Below are 25882 nucleotides of genomic sequence, written 5' to 3' on the forward strand. Positions count from 1 at the left end.
AAATTTTTTTTAGTAAGATCTCAATCGTAAGCAACGTAAGCCAGAGTTCAGGCACCAGATTTAACATAATTCCGGCCTGAAAATAATAGAGAAGGGTGACGTCACGTTACCATGGTAGCAAAATTTCTCGATCACAACAATAGCGAGCTTAACCAACATTGACGGCGACGGCAACATCAACGAGAATGACATGGGTTTAAATTAGTAAAACAACAACTCTGCACGTGTATCACGCTTTTGTACATTACTTAGTCGACGCTGAACGACTGCAACATGAAACTTCCTAATTTCACGCGCCCGCTTTATGGAGTAGGTGAACACAACAAAAAAAATTCCTTTTTCTTTTTCTCAACTTAGATACGGCCCTTTCGGATTCAATTCCAGAAAATTTCGCCAATATTTGACAAATGAAATGAAACTGAATAAGATCACTTTTTAAGTGAAATTTTCGGTTTGTTGTCATCAAGAATATTTGCTACCATGGCAACGTGACGTAACGAATTCTCCTCTCTAATAGACAACTCATTTTATGAGATCGCGTTGTTATGCGCATGAGTTTCTTATTCTCAAAAAGACAAAGGAAGTAACCTCCTGAGGATATTAACTGGTGTACAATAGGTAGCATTTAGAGCGACAACCAGAGCTTGGCAGCGTTTTAACACGAAAACCGAAATCTGAACGGTTGGTTGGTCAGTGAGTCACTCAATCAGTCAATCATAAGTCATTCATTCAGTTGGGCACGACTGGTAGGCAACAAGTTTCTCGCTAACAAGACTCTTAAGTAAAATCGGTCTTTTAGTCAGTCAGTTGTCCAGTATTTCAGTCAATCATATCTCCACCAACAGTTTTGTTTTCTTTACTAATGAAAAAAAATAAACAAAGTAAAACGTTACCACTTTCCCACTGTCTCCAAGTACAAATTTTTCCTTGGTTCGTGGTATTCTGTAACGTGAGAAGAATTAAAAATGATGCAATAGCAAAGGATTTAAATCTTTGTGAACAGCAGAGCAAAAGAGGTATACCAGGGTGGGAGAAAATCGCGGTTTCTCGCCCTACTCTCCCTGACGAAAACAAAAGACTTCCCTTAGTCTAAAGCCCGATACACACGAGGGGTTCTGCTCCCGGAGCATGCTCCAGGCTCATTTTGCATGTGTCAGTACACACGAGGGAGCGTTTTCAAGTTAGCTCAATTTGCGTCGGGAGCTTGCTCTCAAATATTTAACCGGTTAAATATCGTGGAGCATTTTGTGGGGTGGAAATTCTGCTCCCGAGGATGAAGTATACCTATGAAATCGTTGGTATACACGAAGGAGCTTTGCTTCCGGAGCGTGCCCCTGGAGCGTGCTCCGAGAGCAAAATCCCTCGTGTGTATCGGCCTTAAAGCTCATACAGACTACCACCATCTCATTGACAAAGCATGATTTTATGTTGAAGAAGTGAGGCTCGTAGCTAAGGATAAATCCCAATTCTAGTCAGTCCACAAGTCCTCCAACGCAATGAAGTGGTTTCGCGCTACCCGCAATGACCCAAGCCACGCCTAAGACATAGTCTGTAAGGTGTCACTTAACTATAATCATTACAGGTCATTTTCATGCATAATAGCGCATAGGGCCCAAACAAAAGCTCTCGTTGCTTGAGTAACTGTAACCAACATGGTTTTACCAGAATGGGTGGGTATAGAGTCCGGTGCAACCCGCAAGGTGAACAAGCAAATTGTACACGAAAACAAATAAAAAGAGGCAATGTTTTTGTTACCTAAGATGCCGAACACTTCCTCTGAGATAGAGTGACATTGAATAGTTGTTGGCATCCCTGGAACTGTTGCGTACAATGAAGGCTCCATCCTGTAAAGCAAAAACAACAACAATTACAAAAACGCCAAGGTCAGAATTTTAGCAAAAGTAAATGGAAAAAATGAGCAAAAATAGATGGCCTGCGTGCGCCGGTGTTTTCAGGGCGAAAAGAGAAATTTCGAGGACGCGAGCCGGTGCGCACGAAAAAGGAAAAGGAGAGGAGGCCCCCTCTTCGCTTCGCGTGTTCCCCTCCGCGCTCTATGAAGACTAACTTCAAAACTAGTAATTACCAAAGGTTACGGAATGCAGGCGAGAACGATTGAAGATTTAAACGCTCTTGCTCCAACGATGTACATAAGTTTCATGTGAAAGATGGTCTAAGTCCGCGTGTTCAAATTACGAGTGCTAGAAGGACCAAACGCGCGTTCTAAGCGTTCCATTCATTCTAAGTGGAAGTCCAAACGAAGCTGGCTACAAACGTGCCGTGCATGCGTAATAGCAACCTGAAGATTAGGACTGAGGGCTCCTCTTGTCGCCCGTAACCAACCGGCGCCTGCAACGCAGGCGAGAAAAAAGAAAAGTAAAACGAAACATTTAAAAATACAAAGGCACACAGACCTTGGAGAAAGATTTTAACGCATCTTCTGCTATCTTCTTGTCCAAAGGCCCATGGAACCACGGAGAAGTTTTCAGCTGATCAACAGGTGACTTGAAATAATAAAAAAAATTATAAAATAAAAGATGCACCTTTTTTTATCTGACTTTATATAATGTAACGCATACTACGCTGTGATTGGTCGTTGTCCATGATCTATTAGGCTGGTTTAGCAACAGGACGGGAAGGTCAGTTGATGACAGCGCGCGCAAATACAAAGAACTTGCTTGACCAATGGGAGAGCCGCAACTTGGGCGACTCCTTTCAATGCACTTTTATTACATTTACTAACATTTATTAACATTTACATTTTTACTAAAATCTCTATATGAATACGGAATGAGTTGCATCCAAGAAAATTTAATAGAAAAAGCCGAAAGCTCACGTTTAGGATTACAATAAAAATCATACAGTTTTTCAAAATTGAAAGAGATAATAATAGTAAAATTGGGCATGATTCCTAAACAACAGAGTCCTTACTAATAAAATTCACGGCATACTGATTTTCTTTAAGACTGATCAGACAAGAAAAAATGGAACTATATTATCTAAGTTTCAAAACAAACCTTATTCTTGGGGGCTTCAATGCACTTTTCGGTCGTCAACTGACGTTCCCGTTCTGTTGCTAAATCAGCCTATTAAAGTACAGACGCACGGATGACGTCACGGGAAACTTGGTTTGTCCAACAATGGATGAGCAATGGCGCGCGGTTTTGAAAATTTTGCAAGATTATATCGGATTAAGCAAGCAAAGGCAGTTCGCATTATGTTATTGCCTAGTCAAAAGCCTTCTTCTTCGTATTCGCTTTTAAAATTTGTTTACGTCACCGGCATTTTACGCCATCCCTCAGAGGTTCTCCCTCTCCTAGGAAAAATCCTGGATCCGCCCCTGAGGATCTTACTTAACACGAAAAGAGTGGGAACTTACCTTTGGTTGTGATGGAAGGGGACGAAGACCCTTGGGCGGACTTGTAGGTTCGTCTACAACACAAAATAAGACAAGCAAAAAAATTGTAACAGCTTGGTTTCCACATATCGGAAAATCCCAGACAATCGAGAAATCGAGAACGACATGTATTTTATCAACATCAATTTATCTCTTAATAATACCAGTACATAATCAAGAGATATGTTTATACGAATTAAGCATAATTTCCCACCGGCTCCAAATACTTGCGATACTCATCACCTTCCCCGCCCCAAGTATATGTGTACCACCTTTACAAAATCACTGGTTATTTTCAGTACAGGATGAATTGAAAAATTCCTTTACCTGGTTTGCTTGAATCGCTGAAAAGAAAACAATAAAAGCAAAAACACATTAATCACCCTTACACCTACAATCTGAGTTGTGATAAATTCGTTAATTGAATGCTCTAAAAATAATTGAGAAAAAGAAACCCGGATTAAAATTTAGCCTCAGGTTAGCGCTAATCGGCCTTTGAACGACTGGGTCCAGGTCTGCAACGGGGGTCCTGATCCCGCGCGCATTCCCTCTCCTACACATGAGAATCCCGCGTCCCGTACCTCTGTCAACGAAATCCCGAATATAGTTTTCTTTCCCAATCCTGTATCCGTGCCCAAATTTCGGAGAATCCCGCTTCCCAGAAGCAATCAAATCCCGTATCCCGTTAACGTTTTCTGAAACCCGCACTGTATTTCAGTCAAATCCCATAGCCTGACCCTTTAAAAACAGTTGGCTGGCTGTACATTGGCGGCAATCCCTATTACATTTTTACTAACGTTCTCTCTATGAATACGGAATGAGTTGCATCCAAGAAAATTTAATAGAAAAAGCCGAAAGCTCACGTTTAGGATTACAATAAAAATCATACATTTTTTCAAAATTGAAAGAGATAATAATAGTAAAATTGGTCATGATTCCTAAACAACAGGGTCCTTACTAATAGAATTCACGGCATATTCATTTTCATTATGATTGATCAGACAAGAAAAAATGCAACTATATTATCTAAGTTTCAAAACAAACCTTAGTCTTGGGGGCTTCGCAGGAAGAGGCTGTGAAAAAAAATACAGTTGAATGGTTTATTTTCGTACCACCGCTGAGTCTGACTGTTTAGCTGCCAAGAGGAATGGAAGAAGTAAAGAAAGAAAAAATATCCATTCGGGTCGAAGAAATAGGAACAAGAAATCAATGAAGGCAACAAAAAAGAGGAAGAAGAAAATCTTTGAGTAAGAGAATAAGTATAACATTCCAGGAAACTACCAACCCACCCCTCCCCTAATACAACGTTAAAAATACTAATTTCTCACTTAAGGCAAAATGTTTGACTAAGGGAGGGGGGAGGGGTGATGGGCACTTTCCGCAGAGTCTTGTGTTCGCAACAGACGCCGACGACGATCAGCAGGCAATCTTTGACAAAGTCATTCAACCGATCGGATTGCGCGATTTTATCACGCAAAGGCGCACTGTTCTCGACAGACAAAAGAGAGTTTAAACAAAGACGTTGTTGAGCTACGCACGCCAACCGGAAGTAAGGCGTTTTTTTTTTAGAGTGCCTTGACGCTACCAAATGTTAACTGTCAAGTGTCTTTACTATCATAGAGACTATTCGTTCCAAATTTTGGGTAAAACCACTACCCAAGAATACAAAACTCCACTTCCGGTTGACCTGCGTTGCTCAAAAACGCCTTCACTTAAACTCTCTCAAGTTAAATAGAGGGTCTGAGACTAAAAACAGTGCCGTGAAAAAAAAAAAACACCCTCAGAGATCACATGAAGCCCCAGATTAATTCGTCTGTGGTTTTCGTAATTTGACTCAAATTTGCTAACTGCGGCGAATCGAATGTCTAAACGTGCGTGGTATGTTGTTGACTGTAGCATGACTACCATGAGGCATACCTTATTAGCAGCTGTTTTAGACCCTGGTCTAGGAGGGGGTGGTGGGGGTGGTGAGTCTTCGGCCGTAGATGTGGGTCTTTCGAGCTTTGAGATCCTGAAAGAAAGAAAGAATGAAAGTGACAAAATCTTCCAAAATCATTCGCACTCCCCCCGTGAAGGGTGGGGGGGGGCACTCCGCATATAAAAGGGGTGGCGGTGTTCGTCGGAAATTTTGAATTAAACCTCTAAAGGAGACCGATCTGGGCGTGGCCCAAGCTTTTTTTGACCCCTAAAAGAGACGATGTTAAAACACAGACAATATAGATATTTTAATATTTTTACGCGTGCAACCCTAAACGAGACCTTCACGGCTAAATATGATGGCGTTTTGCCCAGAACACGCCAAGTGAGACCAAAATCCGAAATTTACACCCCTAAGCGAGACGACGAGCATCCCCACCCCTTTCATATGTGGAGCCCCCCACCCCCCCTCCCCGGGTTCGCACCCGCAATCAAATATTTACATCAAAATCTCTTAAAGAATAAAAGCGTTGTTCCTAGCGAACAAACCAGTCCATTTTGTTTTGTTAACTGACAGTTTTATCACGTGTGTAACTTCAAAACTATTGAAACCTCGAACTTGAATGAAAACAACAACAGCTTTCCGGGTCCGTTTATTATCTGGACTTTAGAGAAACAGGCCCCTGGTAAACTATCGCGCAGTTTTGAAGGCTGGTTTTAAAGATTAAAATGATTAAAAAGTAACTTTGTAATAAAACGTCAATAATATAACAGTTAAAAATAGTTTCAAATAATTATCAAGGAGCACAGGGATTCGCTCTCTCAACTCATTCTCTCTTGTTACGTAGTAATGGCAGATCCGTTTCCGTTTATTTAGGAGACGTGAAAACAGAATCTTTCATTAGTATTTCCGTGCTGAAAACAGTTACACTTAAATAAAGTCGTTTTTTCTGTGCTGTTTCACCTCTGCTAATGGAAGCTTTCGTAAGCGGTCGATTATTCATGGCCCCGGCGACATTAAACTGCCCCTCCAGATTGTCGCACAAACGAGAATGCCACGTGCGAACAAGCGAGGCAAACGCGCGAGGAAGAAGATGATCACAAATGTGAAATTTAGCGAACATGTTTGATATACGAATCAGACCATTTCCAAATTGTCCCAAGCCTCTGCTTCAAAGCCAGATTATCTTAAAATAATAAAACAGGAATGCCGCAAGGAACTGCGCTCAAGCAATTCTATTAGATTAGTGGTCCAGACCGAAAACGATACTTTCCAAGATAATGCGTCGAAGCTATTTAACAATCTACCATAAACTATTAGAAACTGTACAGATTACAGAACCTTTTTTAGACTTTCAAGGAATTTTTTATGTAACAGAGTACAGAGTGATTAGTTAGTTTCACTGTAATTTCGATTCTGTTAATCTTGCTTCTACTTTTAATTGTATATTGCATAATTTGTAAATAACTTAATTTGATTTATTTTTAATTGTAATTGATGTACTTCAACAGGGAAGAGCCACCCGGTGGATCTGTTAATAAACCATTATTATTATTATTATTATTATTATTATTATTATTATTATTATTATTATTATTATTATTATTATTATTATTAAAGCGAAGTTACGTGCAAAGCTATTGATATGAAAATTATTTTTTATTCTCATGTAAATGAAACTCATTATCACAATAAAAGTTTTGCACCTAGCCTCGTTTTGAAATTGAGAATTTTTGAAACCCGGAAATGGCTTGTTGCCGTCCCTCCTTCGTCTTCTCCTTCGCGCCTTTGCCTCGCTTGCTTGCACGTAACAAACATCCCAGCGCACGCGACAATCCTGAGGGAACGCTAGCACAGACTAGGTGACATACAAACACTGGATGTTTAACCTGTATTAGGCTGAAATCCTCCTAAGCAGAAACTTTTTCTGGTCTCAGGATCTCTGCTCATGCGCTGTTCGACTGTATTACACGTTTACAATACACTACTTTTCAAACTCTCAAGTCTTGGTCAGGATCCTGTACATGAATCATACCTTGAAGATTGAGTGTTGTTGTTGGTAATGTTATTGTTTTCTTCGTTCTTCGCTGGAGCAGCTGGAGGCGTACGTTGAGAATTAACTGGCTTCGGCGAAGGCGGAGACAGCACGTGCGATGATAGTCCTCTTGCTGCAGGAGATTTTATGGGTCCTAGAAATCAAGAGGATAGATTTAAGGATGAACGTAAATGTACACAAACCAACTTTAGCTCAAATATCAAATATGTCCCCTTGGCCTGGCAGCTATTAGTGATATATCACTTTTTGGTTCATAAATAAATGCGCGGTGCTCCGTTGTTAAAGGCGTCAGAGTTAACATATGGAAGTTAAGGCTTAAAGGGCAGTAGCACGAGAAATCCCACAAGTTCTCGCGTGAATGAAAATACACGCCTTTGCTAAGGGCGCGCTTTATTCTTTCAAGGGGGTACTATTATAGTATCGATTTCGGATGAGCAAGCAAAGACACGTTTAAGCTTTTTACAAGGACAGAAAATAGCGTGACAGAGCCCTTTTGAGCAATGGAACGTGTTATTTTCACGTCTCCATTTGACCTATTGTTATGTTCAACCTATCAGTGAGTGATAGTCTGTACGTAGCACACCATGGTATACCCTGTGTGTATTCGTTTCCTTGGAAACTGGAACCAAAATGCGCTCCGCAATAGTTTCTGGGATTGTTACTGGGGATGCGCCGGTCAGCTATTGGCCAATTTTTTTCCCTGTCCCTAGTAACAGTCCCAGAAGTCTTTGCGAAAGTTAACTCGACCCAGTTTTCTTCTCGTTTTTAAAGTGGCGAATAGAATAGAGAGAAGAAGTCGTCACGTCACGTTGCCATGGTAGCAACATTTCTGGATGACAACAAACCGAAAACGTCTCTTAAAAAATGAATTCGCACTGTTTCAAACTTCATCGATCTTACTCAATTTCATTTAATTTGTAAAATCTTGGCGACATTGTCTGGGGCTGAATCCGAAAGGATCTGGTTAAGAAAAAGAAAAAGATAATTTGTGCGGTGTTCACCAACTCCATAAAGCGTGCGCGTGAAATTAATAAGAAGTTTTATGTCGCAGACGTGAAACGACGGCCAAGAAATGTACAAAAAAAGCGTGATCGGCACGTGTTAAGTTGTTGTTTTGCTAATGATATAAACCCATTGCTTTTTTGCCGTTCTCGTTGCTGTCGCCGTCGTTGTTGCTTAAGTTCCCGTTGTTCTGATCCAGAAATGTTGCTACCATGGTAATGTGACGTCACTCTTCTCCTCTCTGTTAACACTTATCAAGCAAATACCTGTACTATTGGGACTGGGATACAGTCTTGATGCTCTAGGCTGTTGGTCTGGTGTTTTTTTCACAGAAGTAGCCTTCTGTGGTCCTGGCTTTGGACTGATATGAGGTTTGTTAGGCGCTGGCATGGGTTTGGCTATAGAAACAAAGTAACAACAGTTCAGTGACAATTGAAACATGGGGTGAGAATTACAGAGCTCGGAAAAAAACATTTCCCCCCTCCCCTCCCCGCCCCGTCCGATCGCCGGGGACAGCAACTTCATTATTTCTTTTAATTGCTACTTTAAAAGTTGTAGTAAATGGCTAACTCGTACCTGGTTTGACTGGCTCCTTTGGAAGTGGTTTTGCGGCTTTTTCAGTAACTGATGACTTTCTTAAAGGTTTCCATCCTTTTTCTCTCGGTGGAAGGCGTGCTGGCAGAGCTAACAAGAGTTTTCCAAGTTAACAATAGAGAGATTTAGATTCAAGATTAAGTTTAAAACTGTGCAAGACAATTGTTATTGACAAAACTAACCTAAAGCTACTGATTTTGGAGTAGAAGTAGTGAACAGTAACTAAAGCACACGCTACGTGAAAACCTGGCCACGTGGTACAAATTCACGTTTGCCATTAGCCGTAAGCGCGACGCTAAATCTCTATATTTTTATTACAAAAATCAATAATGGCGAAAGGGGATGTCACTGACACAACATCTAAATCCTCCATGCTATCTTAATTTTAAGATAAACTTGTACAAACTGGGACTCTTTGCCCTTAACGTCACATTTGGTTTTCTAAGTCACGAGTTTTTGAATGTAACTCAATAGTGTTACTATTCAAACGAATTACCTCCTCATTTATTAGAGTGGTTTTCGTTTGAGTGTCGTAAAACCAAAACCAAAGTAATTACTCTGGCCAATCACATAGGACACAGACAATACATTGAACCAATCAAAACTCGAAGTAATTACATGTGGCTGACGCAAAGCGCGGGAAAATGCATGCGAGCGCGTCACAATTGGCTTTGGTTTTACTTCTGATTGGATGAAAAGGTGGCGCGAATCTTTTAAGCCAATCGCATCGTGTAGAAAGTGCAAAACCAATTACTTTTCGACACTCAAATGAAAACCGCTCTATTATCACCATTGTCATTTTATGTTACCGTTTTCATTGTCACCAACATCATATTACAATCATGATATTTAGGGTCTGTTTACATTGAGGTAGGGTACCCCAGATGGGTGAGGTAACCCGCTTAGGTGGGGTAACCCGCCTGTCCATATAATCTCTCATTTTAATGTGATCACGTTTACATGATAGGTGGGGTAACCCACCACATTATACCTCACTTACCTGGGGTCCCCCACCTTCATGTAAACAGGCCCTTAATCATAATCATCACCGTCAACAATTGCTTTTGTGCATTCTTTCTAGCCTATTTTCAAGTGTCTGTGTCATGGCTGACTAGTTCATTTTGTTAATAATGCCAATGACACGTCCTTATTCGCTATGAAACTTGAGAAATTACTGTGAATGACAAAATCACAGATTCGTGTCAAACAAATATGTCTCCCGCGCAGGCAATACTTCAAACGTTACAAACAACAAAACTGAACTTTGGCAAACTGATAGGCTAACAAGTCTTCAAAAAGCACCATTGCAATTCGCCTTTTACCTTCTTGGGGTTTGTCCATCCATATCTCCTTTGGCATTCGCTGTTTCATCTTTTTTCATTTTTATACCTTCTTTAATCGTTTTGCGCAGTCATTTTTATGTTTCACTCAATTTGTTGGCAGTTCCCATAGTTTGAATTTCGTGACGACAAAGCTCCTTTTATTTATATGTCATAAAACCTTTTGACAATAATTACACATGTAGAAGGGTCAATGGGGTGAACAGGAGACCTATGCAACTTTGGCTACCCTTCCTTAACAACAGCAACCCCATTTAGATCCCAGATCCTTTTTCAAGCCAGGGCACCGGGTTTGAATTTACTATAACCAAAAGGAGATTGAGTACACCGTACATTTCAGCTTCCGATATTAAAGCTGGTGTTCAAACCTGCCCTCCCCTCCCCAGTTACACATTTTACTATATATCTTCTCTCGCCCTCCCCCGAGCTCCGCGAGGCTCTGCGTTACCACGCATTTCTAGATGACTGATTTGTAACTCATTAAATGTATTTTCGTCCATTCTCACTTACTATTCTTACTTACTAACTACTACCCATCATAACTACCTGGTTCCGGTTCAGGTATCTCGTATGTTTCCGGTTCCGGTTGTCCTGGTTGTTCGGGAATCTCATAAGTTTCTTGTGATTCATTTTGTGGAATCTCATAAGTTTCTTGATCGGCGTAAGAGCTACCAATCGGTGGTTCAAACGGTTCATATTCTTCGACAACATGTGAATTCCCCGGCTGCTCATTTTGTGGGTATGGTTCATATTCTTCAATGACTTGTGAACAACCTGGCTGGTCGTCTTCTGGTACTTCATCATATATTTCCTGCAACGTAATACATATAGATTATGTAGTGCACATACAAACGGCTTATAGTCCTGATCGAGTCACATCTTCATATATCAACAATTTTAAAACCCATTTACACGCGCTAAGAAAATCGGCACGGCACGCCAAATTTTTGGCATCGTGCCTCGTTTACCCGTGCCGAGACTACCTCCGGGAGGTAGTCTCGGCACTCCTAGAATTTTGAGCACTGGTGCCACATTACATTTGGTACCAATACGTTTACACGTCGAAAATTGGGGGTGCCGTGCCTTAAAATCGTCAGCACGGTGCCAAAAATTTGGCGTGCCGTCCCGATTTTTTTTAGTGCTTGTAAATGGGGTTTTAATCTTCTCCTTTCGAACCACCTGTGCTTCGTTCTCTCCTTTCTGTATATCTTTTGTGTTCTTCTACAATTTGAAGCAGCTTTTTTGATATTTCATTTCATCTGGTAAGTACTGAAATCGCCTAATAATGGCGTGACCTGCCTCTCCAGCAAATAAATCCGTCTGGACCTGACTCGTCCCAGTCGTCTTCGCGTAACGCACGCGGTGGAAGCAGGGGGTGATGGGAAGGAAAAAGGGAGGGAGTCTCTCTCCTCGCTCTCCTCCTTCCCATCACACCCCTCGCGCTACTAAGGAGAGATAGAGAGAGACGACTGGGGACGAGTCAGCACCTGGACGGTATTTTAATGCCACATTGGTTTACAGTTACGTTCACATTCATTTTCAGTCTTTTATTACTTTTAATAAATAATTTGTGACAATTGTGCCAAATCGAACGCCTCTGCATTGCGGTTCAAAGGACAGAGTAGTCACTAGCAAACTCGTTGATGTCTCAGTCGTCATGAACAAAAACCTAAAGCTTGATATTAGCTGGGCGGAACGTTTCTGTTTAACTCAACAACTTCACAAGCTTTTCTCCTCACGACTCTCTGCTATTCCCCACTTTAGAAACTCTAAGGAAAATGGGTACAAGCTTTCGTTGCAGTGACTTCTGGGGTCGTTGGGGTAGACAAGCGTGAGTTATGATTGGTCGATGGTATTCAAGGAAATCATCAACCAATCATAAGCAACTTAAGTAGACAAGCGTGAGTTATGATTGGTCGATGGTATTCAAGGAAATCATCAACCAAACATAAGCAACGCAAGTAGACAAGCGTGAGTTATGATTGGTCGATGGTATTCAAGGAAATCATCAACCAATCATAAGCAACGCAAGTAGACAAGCGTGAGTTATGATTGATCGATGGTATTCAAGGAAATCATCAACCAATCATAAGCAACGCAAGTAGACAAGCGTGAGTTATGATTGGTCGATGGTATTCAAGGAAACCATTAACCAATCATAAGCAACGCAAGTAGACAAGCGTGAGTTATGATTGGTCGATGGTATCCAAGGAAATCATCAACCAATCATAAGCAACGCAAGTAGACAAGCGTGAGTTATGATTGGTCGATGGTATTCAAGGAAACCATTAACCAATCATAAGCAACGCAAGTCTGCCCAAACGATCCCAAACTCGTTACGCTGAAAGCTTGTACCCATTCCCCTTATGGTTTCTGGAATGAAGTTATGGAGAGAAAGAGCATTAAAAGAGAAAAAATACAGACTTCCTTCCCATTACAATCCGTAACCGCTACAGGTGGTGAATGCTTTAGTTACTTTAAGTCTCTATTGTGATGAAACGAGAAAAATACGTATAATTTCGTTTATTTCACATACTTTATAAGCCTCTTTTCTAAGAGACTGAGTGGTTGTCAACCAACTAAATCAGCTTTATACGTACTTTAAGTGGCCAGCTACTGTATGTATCTTTAAATAGAAATTACATTTAGTTTTTTCACAAGTTACAGTGGAAATAAAGATTGTTGTCATTGCCTCCAGTCGACACTGAATCTCTTTAAGTTACGAATTTTAAAACAATACGTGATTACAAACCGGTTCTCTGGGGGGTGGAGGCTGACGCATGGGAGGTGGCTTGATGACCTTTGAACTTGGCTTTGGTGGCCGAGCAGGGGGAGGAGGATTAGGACCTATAATATAAAAAAGACAGAGATCAGTTTCAACTTTAGAAAAAAAAAAACAGAGAAAAAAAAAACGTCACCCTTACACCTATTCTTAATAATTTTAACTCAATTGCCATTATTTACTAAAACTGATTCAGTACCTATATCCTCATCGCTGCACGTTGGAGGCTGACGAAACAACAACAGAAAAAAATAACATTATTTATCACACTGTTTAAAAAAAAAAAAAATACTGTTGATCAATATTTTTCAAAACCCATCAAAGGTGACTCCCTGTCTTTTACACTTGACTGTATATCTATGCAAGAGTCAAAAATTCTACTTAAGTGGTTTCATTTGGCTTTTTTAGCTCTCAAGTATTTTGCTAGGGCCGGGCATTGTTTTTTCGCTTCTTTCGCCGGGTTTGGGGTGCAAGTGGGCGTGTGGGGCAGAGATTATACTCCCTCCTACATACAGTAAAAACCCGCAAGTAAGAGCCTGAAAATTAAAGGGAACCTCCACTTCAACAAAAAGATAACTTTAAATCACAGGAAATAACTGTTACAGTCAAGTCAATCTAAAATATTTTTAAAGAAAGCGTTTGTATCCGAAAGAAATAACTTTTAGATTCGCCTATTTTTGTTTTCAAATTTTGCGGGCGTCGCCATCTTGAATAATTGTGAAGTGTTACGGTTGCCCTATTGTTATTAAACAAAAGCTCTTTGTGTCAGAACAACAGAGCAACCGTAACACGTCACAATTATTCAAGATGGCAGCGCCCGCGAAATTTGAAAGTGAAAATAAGCGATTTTAAAATGTACTTTTCCTGATATAAACACTTTTTTTAAGGACAAATTTCGAACAAATTTGTTTATCAGCATAATTTTATTCGATTTAAACTAATTCTTTAGCAAGAGTGGAGGTTCCCTTTAAGAACCTGTTAGCCTAAATTTTGCCTTTTATACCCCCTACAAACAAGAACCTGTTTAGCCTAGAAAATGAAAAACAGGTTCTCATTTTTTAAAATGATATTAGTGAAATGCAGCTGCAAAGCTGTGCAAGAATCCTGTCTGGAGAATTAGGAGATTGGTATTGCTGTGCAAACTAATGTGCTAACTATTTATTGATGTAATAAAAAAAAAAGTGCAAGAGGTCAATATTGTTGCATCGCATTCTGAAATTGACAAATAGGCTGATTACCATCTTGTTTTGTGGCTTGTTTTTTTTTTGTATTTTTTTTTGCAGGAATAAGAACCTATACTATTTAAGAACCTAAATAGCCTAAAATTGTGTTAACTACCTTTTAAATAAGAACCTGTTTAGGCTAACTCCAGAAAATGTAGGTTCTTACTCGCGGGTTTTTACTGTATTGTAAACTTACCCTAGCATCAATATATTCTCCTGATGCTTCAGATGGGCACCTGATCAGTTTTGCTTTAGACATGGGGCGAACTACAATGCCTGCAACGTACATTAGAGTACAATAGTTGAGAGTACCTCAGGAGTACGGAGTAAAGAAAAATTGACTATCCAATGGAAAGAGATGGAGACTATAAAGTTCTGAAAGTATATCAGGTACTTCCATTGGCCAACTAGGAAAGACTGTTCTCTAAACCTTTTAACTTTTCTCTTTGATCAACCTAATTTCAGTAATGTTGCTGTAGGAGCTCTTTTCCAAGGTTTTTTATTTTGTTATGCGTGGCGAGAAATGCGCAGTCCAAAACCAGCGAATAGCAAAGGTAGTTTTCACAATGAGTGATGGTGACGCAATTTGCTTTTCTCTTTATTGCGGGCGAGCTTTTCCGAGACATGGACGTCAAAAACTGTCAATGTTATTGTAAAAAACATATCGACAACAACTTTCCGTGGTTTGTACCCTTATTGACCATAGATATGACGTCGAAACGTACACAAGTGCTCGACACTAACGCTAGTCCACTAAGCGGCCAGGACTAGGGAAACTTAACGCTGGGCGAGTAAAAAGGTGCTCCTACTAACCCCTAGGTCCGTTAGTTTAGCGGAAAAAATAAATTTTCTACAACTCTTTAACTTGGGAAGTTCTTTCCTTAAAACGCTTCACCAGTAGTTAGTTTCTATAGCTTGAGTATTACAGCAAGGAACGTAAAAGTGCGACCGCTTTTGATTTATTCACATTCTTTCGTACAAACTTAATCCAATCATATGCCAGCTGGAAATTGTCCTCGACTTCTCATTGGTTAATCTCTGCGTGAAAGAATGTGAGTTTATTAAAGGAGATCACACTCTCGGGCTCCTTGCTGTAAATGTAAGCCAAAGGAGTGCTATCCATGTCATGGAGATATCGTACGATTGACTCCAGCCGCAACACGGATGCCATGCTGGAAATGGAATTACGTCATTGTTTCCGTGTCACTCAATAAAGTCGGGGCCTGGGTGAGAGCCACCGTCGCAGGTCCGTCATCTTGGAATTTATTCGTGTACATTCACCACAAGAATGAAGAAGCTCTTTTTCTCTCTTTTCGAGAAAGTGCCCTTCAACAGCTAATGATGCTGAAGCAAAATTTTCATTGTTTACCAAAGGACCACACACAGCATGAAGAGCAAAAGAAGTGCGATAGGCGGTCGAGACGTTTTCAACCAAGTTAGAAGAAAACATATCCTTGGTCGCGATTCATACTGTGGAACTTGTGTGGACTCGAACAGCAGTGATAAGCAAATTCGAACTCTGCTTTTGTCACAGAACGGAAAATTTCTGTCTGGACTCGATAAAGAGTCATAAAAGTTCTGAACCCCGGCCTAGTACAGGCTACAAAATTTGACACTTTACAAGTATCTGACACTTGTAAAGTTTCGAACCACTTCAATTCCTCTTGGACCAGTGGCTGTTCCTCGTGGGCTAGTGATTTCTTAAACTCAGTTGCCCGATGCCTTATGTCCAAAAAAAATTAGTGTCGAGCACTGCCGGCGGAAGAACTTTGCAGTGAAACCATTCGCTCGCGGTTCCACTTGAGTTTTGAACATTGTGACGTCATTTCCGGTGGTCGTCGGCCATCCGCATACTGCATGTAAACCAATGTTAAATATCGCATTTAAGGTACCGAGCATTTTTGGCGGGAAACATTCGTCAACTAACACAGTGAAGAAGACAAGGGGCGTTTTCCACTTACCAAAAACTTTCGGAAACTTTCAAGAAAAGGTCCACCGAGTGAAGAACGTGTTTCATTTGATACAAGTTCCATTCGATTATGGTCTTGTCACCAAAATTCAAGATAGTGGCACAGATATCGCCCTGAATAGCCTGGAACTGGTGATTCCTTGTGAAACCTCGTAAATGGAACATGCTTTTTCACCGGAAAATTTCCAACGGGAAAACAGGACTACCTTTTCAAAATTCCACTTGAGTCCCGGGAACTTTTCAGTGGAACGTCCGGAAAACGTGTGTTCCCGGAATTTTCGGAATTTCTTGGTAAATGGAAAGCGCCCAAGAAAACAAGCTCATGAAATCTTAGGGTCTATCGGTTTTAGTACTGCGCATGTTAGGCTAAATTTTCATTAAGCCAACAAACACAGACGGAAGAGAAAAAGAAGGAGAGAAGGACTTAAAAAGGAAGAAAATAAGCTTAAAATAAATCAAAGATAATTAAACGTATTTAAAATTAAGGCAACCGGCTAAGAGCCCGTTTAATAAGTTTTCTATTCTCAGCTTTAAGACTTTTGTGGTTATTGGTTGTGGCTTGGCTAAAATCTACTTCATATTAGAGATGGAACAGGGTATATGCTTTGAAGACGGGAATTCAGTTCAGATTGTAAAGGCTGTCAAACAGTTATTATTATAGGTTTATTTGTATCCTACCTGATCCAGAGTCGTCGCTTGGTTCTTCATAAACTAAAAGATAACAACATACGCTTAATAAATATAATGATTTATGTGATGAAAAGATAGTAGAACAAAGAATTTAAGCTAATCAGCGTTCTATAAATGGACACAAAACGAGTTGATATTTAAAGCACTGAATGTTGAAAAAGCTCGATTCCTGCTATGATTAATAGTAAATAAGTACTTAATATTCTTACGAATAAAGCCAAAGTCAATATTAGCAGGAAAAGAAATGAATTATTGAAGTCGTCAATAAATAAAACTACGGCACAATATCAGTAAAATTATCTCAACTGTTACTTGTACCGAGTTCAAAATGCGCAAAGTTAACAATAAATTCTGAAACGTGAGGAGCAATCTACGCATTTAGTGATTCAAAACATTGTGAAAAAAATAAATTATGCTGATAGGTTGTCGATTTAACTGAATAAGCCATAAAGTTCGGAGCATTCTTTCTATAAACCACTTCAGACTTTGACGATAAGACTTCATACTTTGATTTGTATGGTAAGCGACTTCCTAAATAAGAGCAACTTCCTGATAAGCGAGTCATATCCAAGCTTTAAAATAAATTAAAGATAACACGCACGTGAAGATGCTTTTCGCTTTTAACTAGCTATTTTTTCTTGAAGACCCAGTTTCTCCAAAGCTTAGGATAATCACTGTTTTATTTCACAATCTACAACGAAAATTCTTTAAATTGTTATTAACTCATTGAAAGCCGCGTACTATTTTTTATTATAATTGAAAGCTAAGGTGATAATAAGCTTGCCAAGAGGTTTTGAAACCCACGAATCATGTAACGGTCTCCAACCCACGAATCACGTAACGGTCCCCAAACTTACTGAAGAACCAAATGCAGTCAATAAAAAAACAATTTCCCTATTAACGTATTTTATATGTTCGCATTTGAATAAGGAATGAACGAAAACTTCATCAGTGTATTAGCCGTTTGGTTTACACTGTACTTTTTGCTTCGGCGACTGTTTATCAGCATATCTGCAACTAAATTAAATTCTCCACCGATATGCTGACCCATGACTCATAGTCACGACTTAAACAATTGAATTTCAAGATAAGCTAAACTAAGAAAACACTGTAGCAGTACAAACATACCTTCTTCCTCTTCTGGTGGTATGTCATAAATTTCTTCATCAACTGGTGGAGTCTGAAGTCAGACAAATGAGAAACTGTTACAGCATGTTACAGTCTTCTGCCAGTTACTTTAAAGTTTATCAGAGATCAAAAGTTTAAGATCAAGCCTCCCGTTTAATGATCAAGCAGAGACAGAACTGTTTCTTACTAAAATCCTGGACCAGCAATTCACTTCCTCATCTACATGTACTTCCATGTAGTTTTCCATTGGCTGATAAAGTTAGAAACTACTATAAGATTATCTTTCACAGTTTGCTTAAAACCGTAACAATCCAAAAAAATGATTTAGAGAGAGACAGAGAGAAGTTTCGCTTGAACCTCAAAACTATCACTTTCACAGCTTAAGGTCTCAACTTACATGTAGCTTGACTACTATACAATTTTTTTCTGTGATTAACACACATATTTCAAAATAATTCATTAAAAATTCAATTTATTGGCTTTGCAAAACCTAGTCAATATTGTCGTGACTTATTCACCACACGTGCATGCTGATTGTGATCAGAGACTAACTTCCCCTTTTGAAAGCAATACAATATCACTGTAACTTCACAAAGGTCACAGGATTCAAGGAAGTAAAAGCACCAAAAATGCATTGTCTTGGTTCTTTAATGAATTATTCTCTATGAGACCTCAAGAAAAAAATGTATGGCAAGGACGATGTGAAGAGACACTATGGATGGTGAAATTAACGGATAGAGGATTAATAAATTCAGTCACATTTAAAATTTACACATCATCAGTTTCCAATGTTAGCAAGTAAAAGAGTTTTTGACCAACAGATATGAAATGTAATACAACTTCCTTGCCATGGAAAGTTAATAACAGTAAATAGACAAAATAATTTTGTGGTATTACATGAAGATTAGTAATGCTACAGAATTTCATAAAACTATGTGGAAAATGAAGTAAACTTAAAGCAAACACAACAAAATTTCAGGGTAAAGCACCAAAAGCACCTTACACAGTCTCCAACATAGGATGTTATACTAACTTGTTATCGGTTTTCCTTCAGTTTAATACATTTTTTTAAGGATGCATTACAGTTAAAACCCAAATTTAAGAACCTAGTAATTTAAGAGCCTACAGGCTGAAATTTGGCATTTATTTGTGATGGTACATAATCCGGGTTTATTTTAGAAATTGGCCAATGAGGGTCAAATGGGCCCTCTTCTGTAATTTTAGGGGGCCCTTTTTCAAGAAAGGGGGTCCCTCAAAAGGTATTCTACATGAGTCAGACTCGCCTGACGCCTTGTTGCCATAATTTTTGGAACATTCTGGGCAACTGAAAAAGCCTGGGCTCGAATTACTGCAGAATCCTGGATGTTTGTCTAGTGAAATAATGACTCAAACAAAGAAGCAATTGAGACAGTAAGAGGCTATAAAAGTTCAAAGTAAGTTTATAAAGCGGCCGTCAGTGTTCTTGTCAGTAAAGTTTTCGAATACTTAATTTAAAAAAAAAAGAGTACATATCCTTGGGTCTGTTTTTTTATGCGCCCCATTTGACGCAGTAACGTAATTCACCGATGCAGTCTTAGAAAACAAACTTCCAGTATTTCGAGAAATTAAGATTTGCTACCATGCACACTGTATGTGAACAATATAAGGAATCAAACTCATGTTCATACAAAAATATAAACGGTCAAGAAGCAGCTCTGAAGTACAGACATTAAAATTTCAATGCCACCTTTGCAGAGAAGATCAGATACAAATATTGTAAACTGAGCAGAAAGAACATTGTAGCCTGAGAAAACAGCTGACATACTGCGACGCCAACACTGCTTTCTCTGCGAAATGATGTCTGAGGAAAGACAGAAATTCCATACTGAGGACCTGTCACTACCTAGATCTGGTTCACAGATTGTACTCTTGTACTCTGCTAATTGGTCAAGCCATTTCATCAGCATGGAAATTCCACACTTGTTTCTCAGACATCATTTTTCGGGGAAAACAGTGGTGGTGTCATAGAATGTTGGCTGTTTTCTCAGGCTAGAACCCTGCAGATCAGAGCCATTTATACAATCACAGAGATCTACCAATGGATCAAATTATTAGACTGAAACTGCATCCATCCATCAATGTATCTAATGATCTTAATTTTGTACACATTACACTTTTAAATATCATGACCACATGCAGACCACCTTAACTATTTTCTACAGAAAATTAAACATTATTTAAAAAGATGGAATTACCAGTAAATGAAAAATCAAAATTCAAAGATTTTCTGGGTATGCATGACCCAAAACCCCTCTAAAAGCCAGCTGTCTTAGAACCTGTGATATTAGAAAACAGTTACGTTTTTTTCCTGGACAATGCTTGAATATTGCAGAGAGATAATTGTCAACCTGCAGCAATTTTAGACTCAACATGAGGATAAATAATTGTGGTGTAACCATTCAAATGAAACCTCTTCAGTAGAATACTTTCACTAAATTAAGACACTTGACTGGGAATAAAATGGCTTGACTGACCTGCACAGGTGACTGACCATGAGCTGGACTATTATAAGGCTTTCTGGCGATGCTTCCATTCAAACCTGCTCTCAGCTGGGCAACCTTAAGTGATACAGAGAATAAAAGATTTTTTAAAAAAAAAACGAAGTGTGAGAGATACCCGTCCTAAAAGGCTGAAAAAAGGGCCTGAATCTGTTGATAAAATCCATGCAGTGATAAGATGTAATAATAATTACAACATTATAATAATTTATTGTAGACAGACACACAACAAATTAGGATACTTCTGGCTACGAAAAGCTTTTGTTTACATTAAAAAAAAAGAATTCATTCATAGAATGATTCAAGAAAAAAAATTACAATTCTTAATATTGAACTTTAAAATAATTATCCTTTACAAAGTCTTACTATGCTTGTGCCTCAGGCGTTCTATTCCATATACTTACTGCATTTACCATCTGGTAAATGTCTTTTTTATGAAAATTAACATATCTTACCAGGCCAAGTGGAACATTAGGAACCACCTTATTGTTTGATTCTAGAAAATAAAGGAAAAATAAAAATTCAAATTATTGCTTATCATTAACGATAGATGTATCATAGCAGTTTTTTTTTTAAAGAACAATTAAAGAATAAATTAAACTCACCATCTCCGTGATGACTGAAAACATCATCTCCTTCTGGTTCAATATACTCTCCACCTGAGCCACTGTCACTGTCTACATCCTACAAATACAAAAAATGTCTCCTTTTGAGTTGTACACGCCAGCTCTTGCCCTTTAATGTGAAGAGTCTGATGTTGGCAGATCAAAATTAATGCTTTGATCTCATACTAGCTTAGCTCAAGGACCATGTTTTCACCCCTGACAGAAAACTAGCTTAAATACAACCACCACTGACAGTACATTTCCAAAAAGTATACAAGTATTAAAGTAAAATAAACTACTTGAATCGGTGTAAGCAAAAACATCAAAAGTACATAATTATGTACATTTGTGAAACAATAATGCAATTTATCCGAAATCCCTGATTTTGAAAGGTCGAAGCTAATACCAGGGGTCACAGCATTTAACTGAACACTTCGTGGAACTAGAAATGGAAATGGTTTTGTGTGTTGATGGGTAACCTTTGGAAACCATCAAAAAATCTTCAGAAATCTTTGCATGTATTTGGATTGGTTCCTCTATGAAAAATCTTTTGCAAATTCAAGTAATTGCAGTCATACTGATCTGGGTATTTGTTAAAAAAGGATTACCCACATCTGAGTAGTGACACATCATGGAATCTGTGCCTTTTTTTCTCCGACACTGGTGGGAACATGAAATGTTGGCTGTTTTCTAAGGCTAAATAAATGTAGGTCGATATTTGACTGCAGATAGTATGAAGTACAGTTTAGCAGATGAATTACCCAATTAATTTAAGGTTCTACATGTAAGTGTGTATTAAAATTGTGATCTAACAAAAAAATAATAATTATATCAAGCTTGATTAATCATACCTCATGATATTCATCATCTTCAGAATCAAAATCAGAACCCCAGCCTTCATCTCCTAAAAAATAATTATGATAACAAACACTCAGTCACATAATTTTCATATTAACCCTGACATCCAGGGTAAATTTATAGAATAAAATGATTCATTATCACTATTTATTATTTATTTATTCTCCACAAATGCTGTTATCCAAACATTAGAAATCGCAACACCTTAATGTGATCGTTTTTGTCATTCTGTTGACCATAAGTGTTTTTTTTTAATTGCTGCATGATTTTGGACAGGTGATCATTCTAGGTGTCCTGTGGATCCCTAGCTTTAATTTTAACAGCTAGTCCTGATTTTAGAACTGATGGCTTGACATCCTGTAGTGTACATGTCAAATACAAGCTACTGGGTGATACATGTGCAGCATCTACGAGAAATAAAATGTAGCCCCGTTGGAGGAAGGATAACCACAGTTGGTTAGTGCAAGGCTTTCTGTGCAAGAGGTCCTGAGTTAAATTCCCAGGTGTGACCACCACTAATCCTTCTTTCAACTTCTTTCCTTTCTGTGCAAGCTTTAAATACCTGTAAAACAGAGCACTGATGAAGAGAGGGGGGGGGGGGGGTAAAATGAGTGCACCATTGTCCTCAGGTTTGTTAGTAAGATGACTGTTTTGAGCTACATTGTACTGACATGAAATAAGGACCCTCTACCCTATACCTTTGGTGGCATAAAATTTTTCACACTATTATTGTGTTTCTAAGTCACTAAAATCATTACAAATCCTTTTGAAAATTGATTGTAGGATTCAATCACTATAGAGACATAAATTTACTTTATGGCTAATTTAATAATTAAATTAGCCATAAAGTAAATTATTACTTTAATCAGTTATTATTAATTCAATAAGGTATACCTTCATCATGGTGATCAATGTGTGTTGGTATGGCAGACGGTCTTTTTTGCTCTCTCATCTCTCTTGGCTCATCTTCAAAACTAAAATTAAATATTAGAAACAACAAAATTTATCTGTGCACAGTGATGATGATGGCCATGCCAAATGTATGCAAACTTATGCCACAATGGTTGTACAGTATGGTGTGCTACATACACACACAGATAAACTGTGCACGTTCAAGTGTTGTGGACGTACTCAGGATTAAGAAATTTGGGGCTACAGAGATTTATATCTTTCTCCTCAGAACTACAATATTTTTTACTGAAGCAACACACATTCACATAATTCACGGCGCATGTTCTGGTGCTGTCTACAGTAGATGTGTCTAATTGAGCTCTGCACTAGGAGTGAAATTTTGACAACTGATAATGATTCGAAAGTCAAAATCTAATGCAACATTAATATACAAACTGTAGATCTGCTCTCAATCTTCCTTTCCTTTCCTCCCCTTCCTAGTGAATTACTTTTTGTTTTCCACTGCCGGCCTCGATTAGCCAAGCTACATGCAAGCAGAGGATTTTGGTATGTACATGAATAAACAATATAATAATGTTTGCTTGCTAAAAAATGATAATAATAATAATAACAACATTTTTCATCTCACTGTGCAGAAATATATTCTTGGGCTAAAATGTTTAATTAAACTAGCTAGTGAGAAATTGCACTGTCCAAGTTTTGTCAAAAAGTAAAAATACTAAAATTATTGTGCAATAATGTTCTTTTCCAGTATACCTTCTATGACCATGTCTTTTTTTCCCTTTAATTCTTTTGAGAACTTTTGTAAGTTTCCTGTTAAAATAAAGAAAAAACAATGAAAAAGATTGTATCACTTTGTACAACAGTATAAATCTTACAAATACAATGTACATAAGTCAGTGAAAATTTAACTAAAACTCCATGCGTTAACCCTTTAAATTGGTAAGATTTTAAATAAAAAATGTTTACCGCGGCAGTGTTAGCTCAGTCGGTAGAGCGTGTTGACTGCAGAGCGGGAGGTCACGGGTTCGATTCCTGGGGCCGGACCAATACTCAGGGTCTTAAAATAACCGAGAAATGAAGGTACTCCCTTTGGACTGCAACAGGCTAGACCTTCACGTAACTGGGATGACCACGTAAAATGGCAGTCCCGTCTCCAGTTGGAGACGTAAAATATAGTGTCCCTAATTAGTACTTTCATGCTAAATACATTGACACTCAAATAAAGTGCTCTTTTTTTCTTCTGATTTTAGCTGTAGCTTGCATCAAATCTACTCATTTTGCAACATTATATTGCCTTGCCCTTAACAAAATTTCTACCCTGTAAGAGCTCTGTAGCATCACTGCAACAGGGTTGTAAAACTAACCTGTAACAACCCTGTTACAGCCCGTCATTTGGCACAGTTAGCAAGGCTGTTTCTACACTGTAGCAGCCTTGGAACAGCCCTGTCACGTTTAACTCAAAATTTCCTAGTAGACACCCTGTAACAGCCATGTTACAACCCTGTTTCCACCCTGTGGTGGACATCCCTGCCACAACTCGTGAATTGGCACAGTTAGCAAGGCTGTTTTTACACTCTGGCATTCCTTTAGCAGCCTTGGTACAGGTTTTATGCATCACAACCCTGTTACAACTTGTTAATTGGCAGTTAACAGGGCTGTTTTTTTACCAGGTGCCAATGTTGTGACACTACCTCTCACAAAATCTACACTTTAGACAGGCTAGCCGTTTAACTTCTACACATTAGGATTATAATGCTATCAGAACATAATTTTTTATAACTCCATATCTATTAAAGATGAAAATTTATCTTTTTAGGCATATTTGAACTCATGAAAAAGGAACGATTTGCCCCATAAAAAGCTTCAAAGTTAAACCACTAATGGCCGGTTTAGTCTGTTTGGTCACTTAAGTAGCAAAAGCCATGCAAACAACAAACATTCACTTTCAATAAAGGAAAACAGAAAATAATTATAGTCAATTAAGAACTTAACGTTACTTTATTTTTCACGATCACATGTTACAATGTGTAAAAACATAAACAAAACAAAATTTGAACTGCATGCAAAAGTCTGATCTGGCTTGTTAAACACTTGGTCATAGTCACTCGATTTAATGTACAACTAGCACGTCAAAATGCCGACTTTACAATAACCGAGGTCAAAAAACAAAAAAACGATTTTTGTCAGCAATTATAAGAGATGATCGAAACGCGGAATAGTTCCATTGTACCAACGGTTTCGAGGTTGGCAGTTTATAATAATTCTTTTTGGTTCGTTGTAACAAGCTTAATTTGAAATCGCTCACCTCGATCGTCTTTCCTTTATGATCCACAATGTGTTACATTTCCTCATGAAAAGAGCCAATCCATTGGTGTTCAGTTGTTGCTGAATTGTTCCATGGTGTACTAAATGAACTTGCAGGGCAAACAATCTTTGAATCTTGCAAGTGCCGCGGAATGTTTTCTGTCCACTAGATCGATCTGTTTCCCATTCGTTAAGAGCTGCTTAAAGCACAGTTATTTTTTTGCTGATACTTTTTCACTCTCTGCTTCAAAAGCAGCAAAAAATGCTCTACAGACTTTTTGAATCCAAACTGGATGCAGAAAACGTCTGAATATCTTTGCCTTTCATTCAAAATGATCGCGAGTAGTTTCAGGAATGGAGATGTGTAATGCGATCTTCTGGTAAAAGTGCTGACCAATAAGATTAAGATTTCTTCAAGGAATTACCGATTGCGTGTCCGTCACGTAATGAAAATATTGAAGGCCTCTCGATCTCCATGCTTGCAGAGATCTCTCATGCAGGAAAACAAATTAAAGTGATCTGAAAGTCTTTCATTTTTAGTACATTGCTGTAAAAAAGTAATTAAGC

General features: G+C 38.6%; 1 protein-coding gene across 4 annotated transcripts in view; it reads right to left on the reverse strand.

The window, feature by feature from the left end:
• Positions 1-25882, reverse strand: part of LOC140933334 (uncharacterized) — a 37387-nt gene that overhangs the window by 2192 nt on the left and 9313 nt on the right. For all 4 annotated transcript variants that reach the window (XM_073382868.1, XM_073382871.1, XM_073382869.1 and 1 more), the window contains 22 exons: positions 23765-23821; positions 22991-23070; positions 22090-22142; positions 21239-21317; positions 21089-21129; positions 20610-20693; positions 18097-18148; positions 16957-16989; positions 14506-14585; positions 13286-13313; positions 13057-13151; positions 10851-11115; positions 8947-9054; positions 8637-8768; positions 7348-7501; positions 5312-5405; positions 4439-4467; positions 3722-3738; positions 3377-3429; positions 2412-2501; positions 1756-1844; positions 894-942 (listed from right to left, as the gene is read on the reverse strand). In XM_073382868.1, coding sequence (XP_073238969.1) covers positions 894-942; positions 1756-1844; positions 2412-2501; positions 3377-3429; positions 3722-3738; positions 4439-4467; positions 5312-5405; positions 7348-7501; positions 8637-8768; positions 8947-9054; positions 10851-11115; positions 13057-13151; positions 13286-13313; positions 14506-14585; positions 16957-16989; positions 18097-18148; positions 20610-20693; positions 21089-21129; positions 21239-21317; positions 22090-22142; positions 22991-23070; positions 23765-23821 — 1762 coding nt within the window. The remainder of the gene's footprint in view (positions 1-893; positions 943-1755; positions 1845-2411; positions 2502-3376; positions 3430-3721; positions 3739-4438; positions 4468-5311; positions 5406-7347; positions 7502-8636; positions 8769-8946; positions 9055-10850; positions 11116-13056; positions 13152-13285; positions 13314-14505; positions 14586-16956; positions 16990-18096; positions 18149-20609; positions 20694-21088; positions 21130-21238; positions 21318-22089; positions 22143-22990; positions 23071-23764; positions 23822-25882) is intronic.

Source organism: Porites lutea, chromosome 4 (genome assembly GCF_958299795.1).
Source record: "Porites lutea chromosome 4, jaPorLute2.1, whole genome shotgun sequence".
NCBI lineage: Eukaryota > Metazoa > Cnidaria > Anthozoa > Scleractinia > Poritidae > Porites > Porites lutea.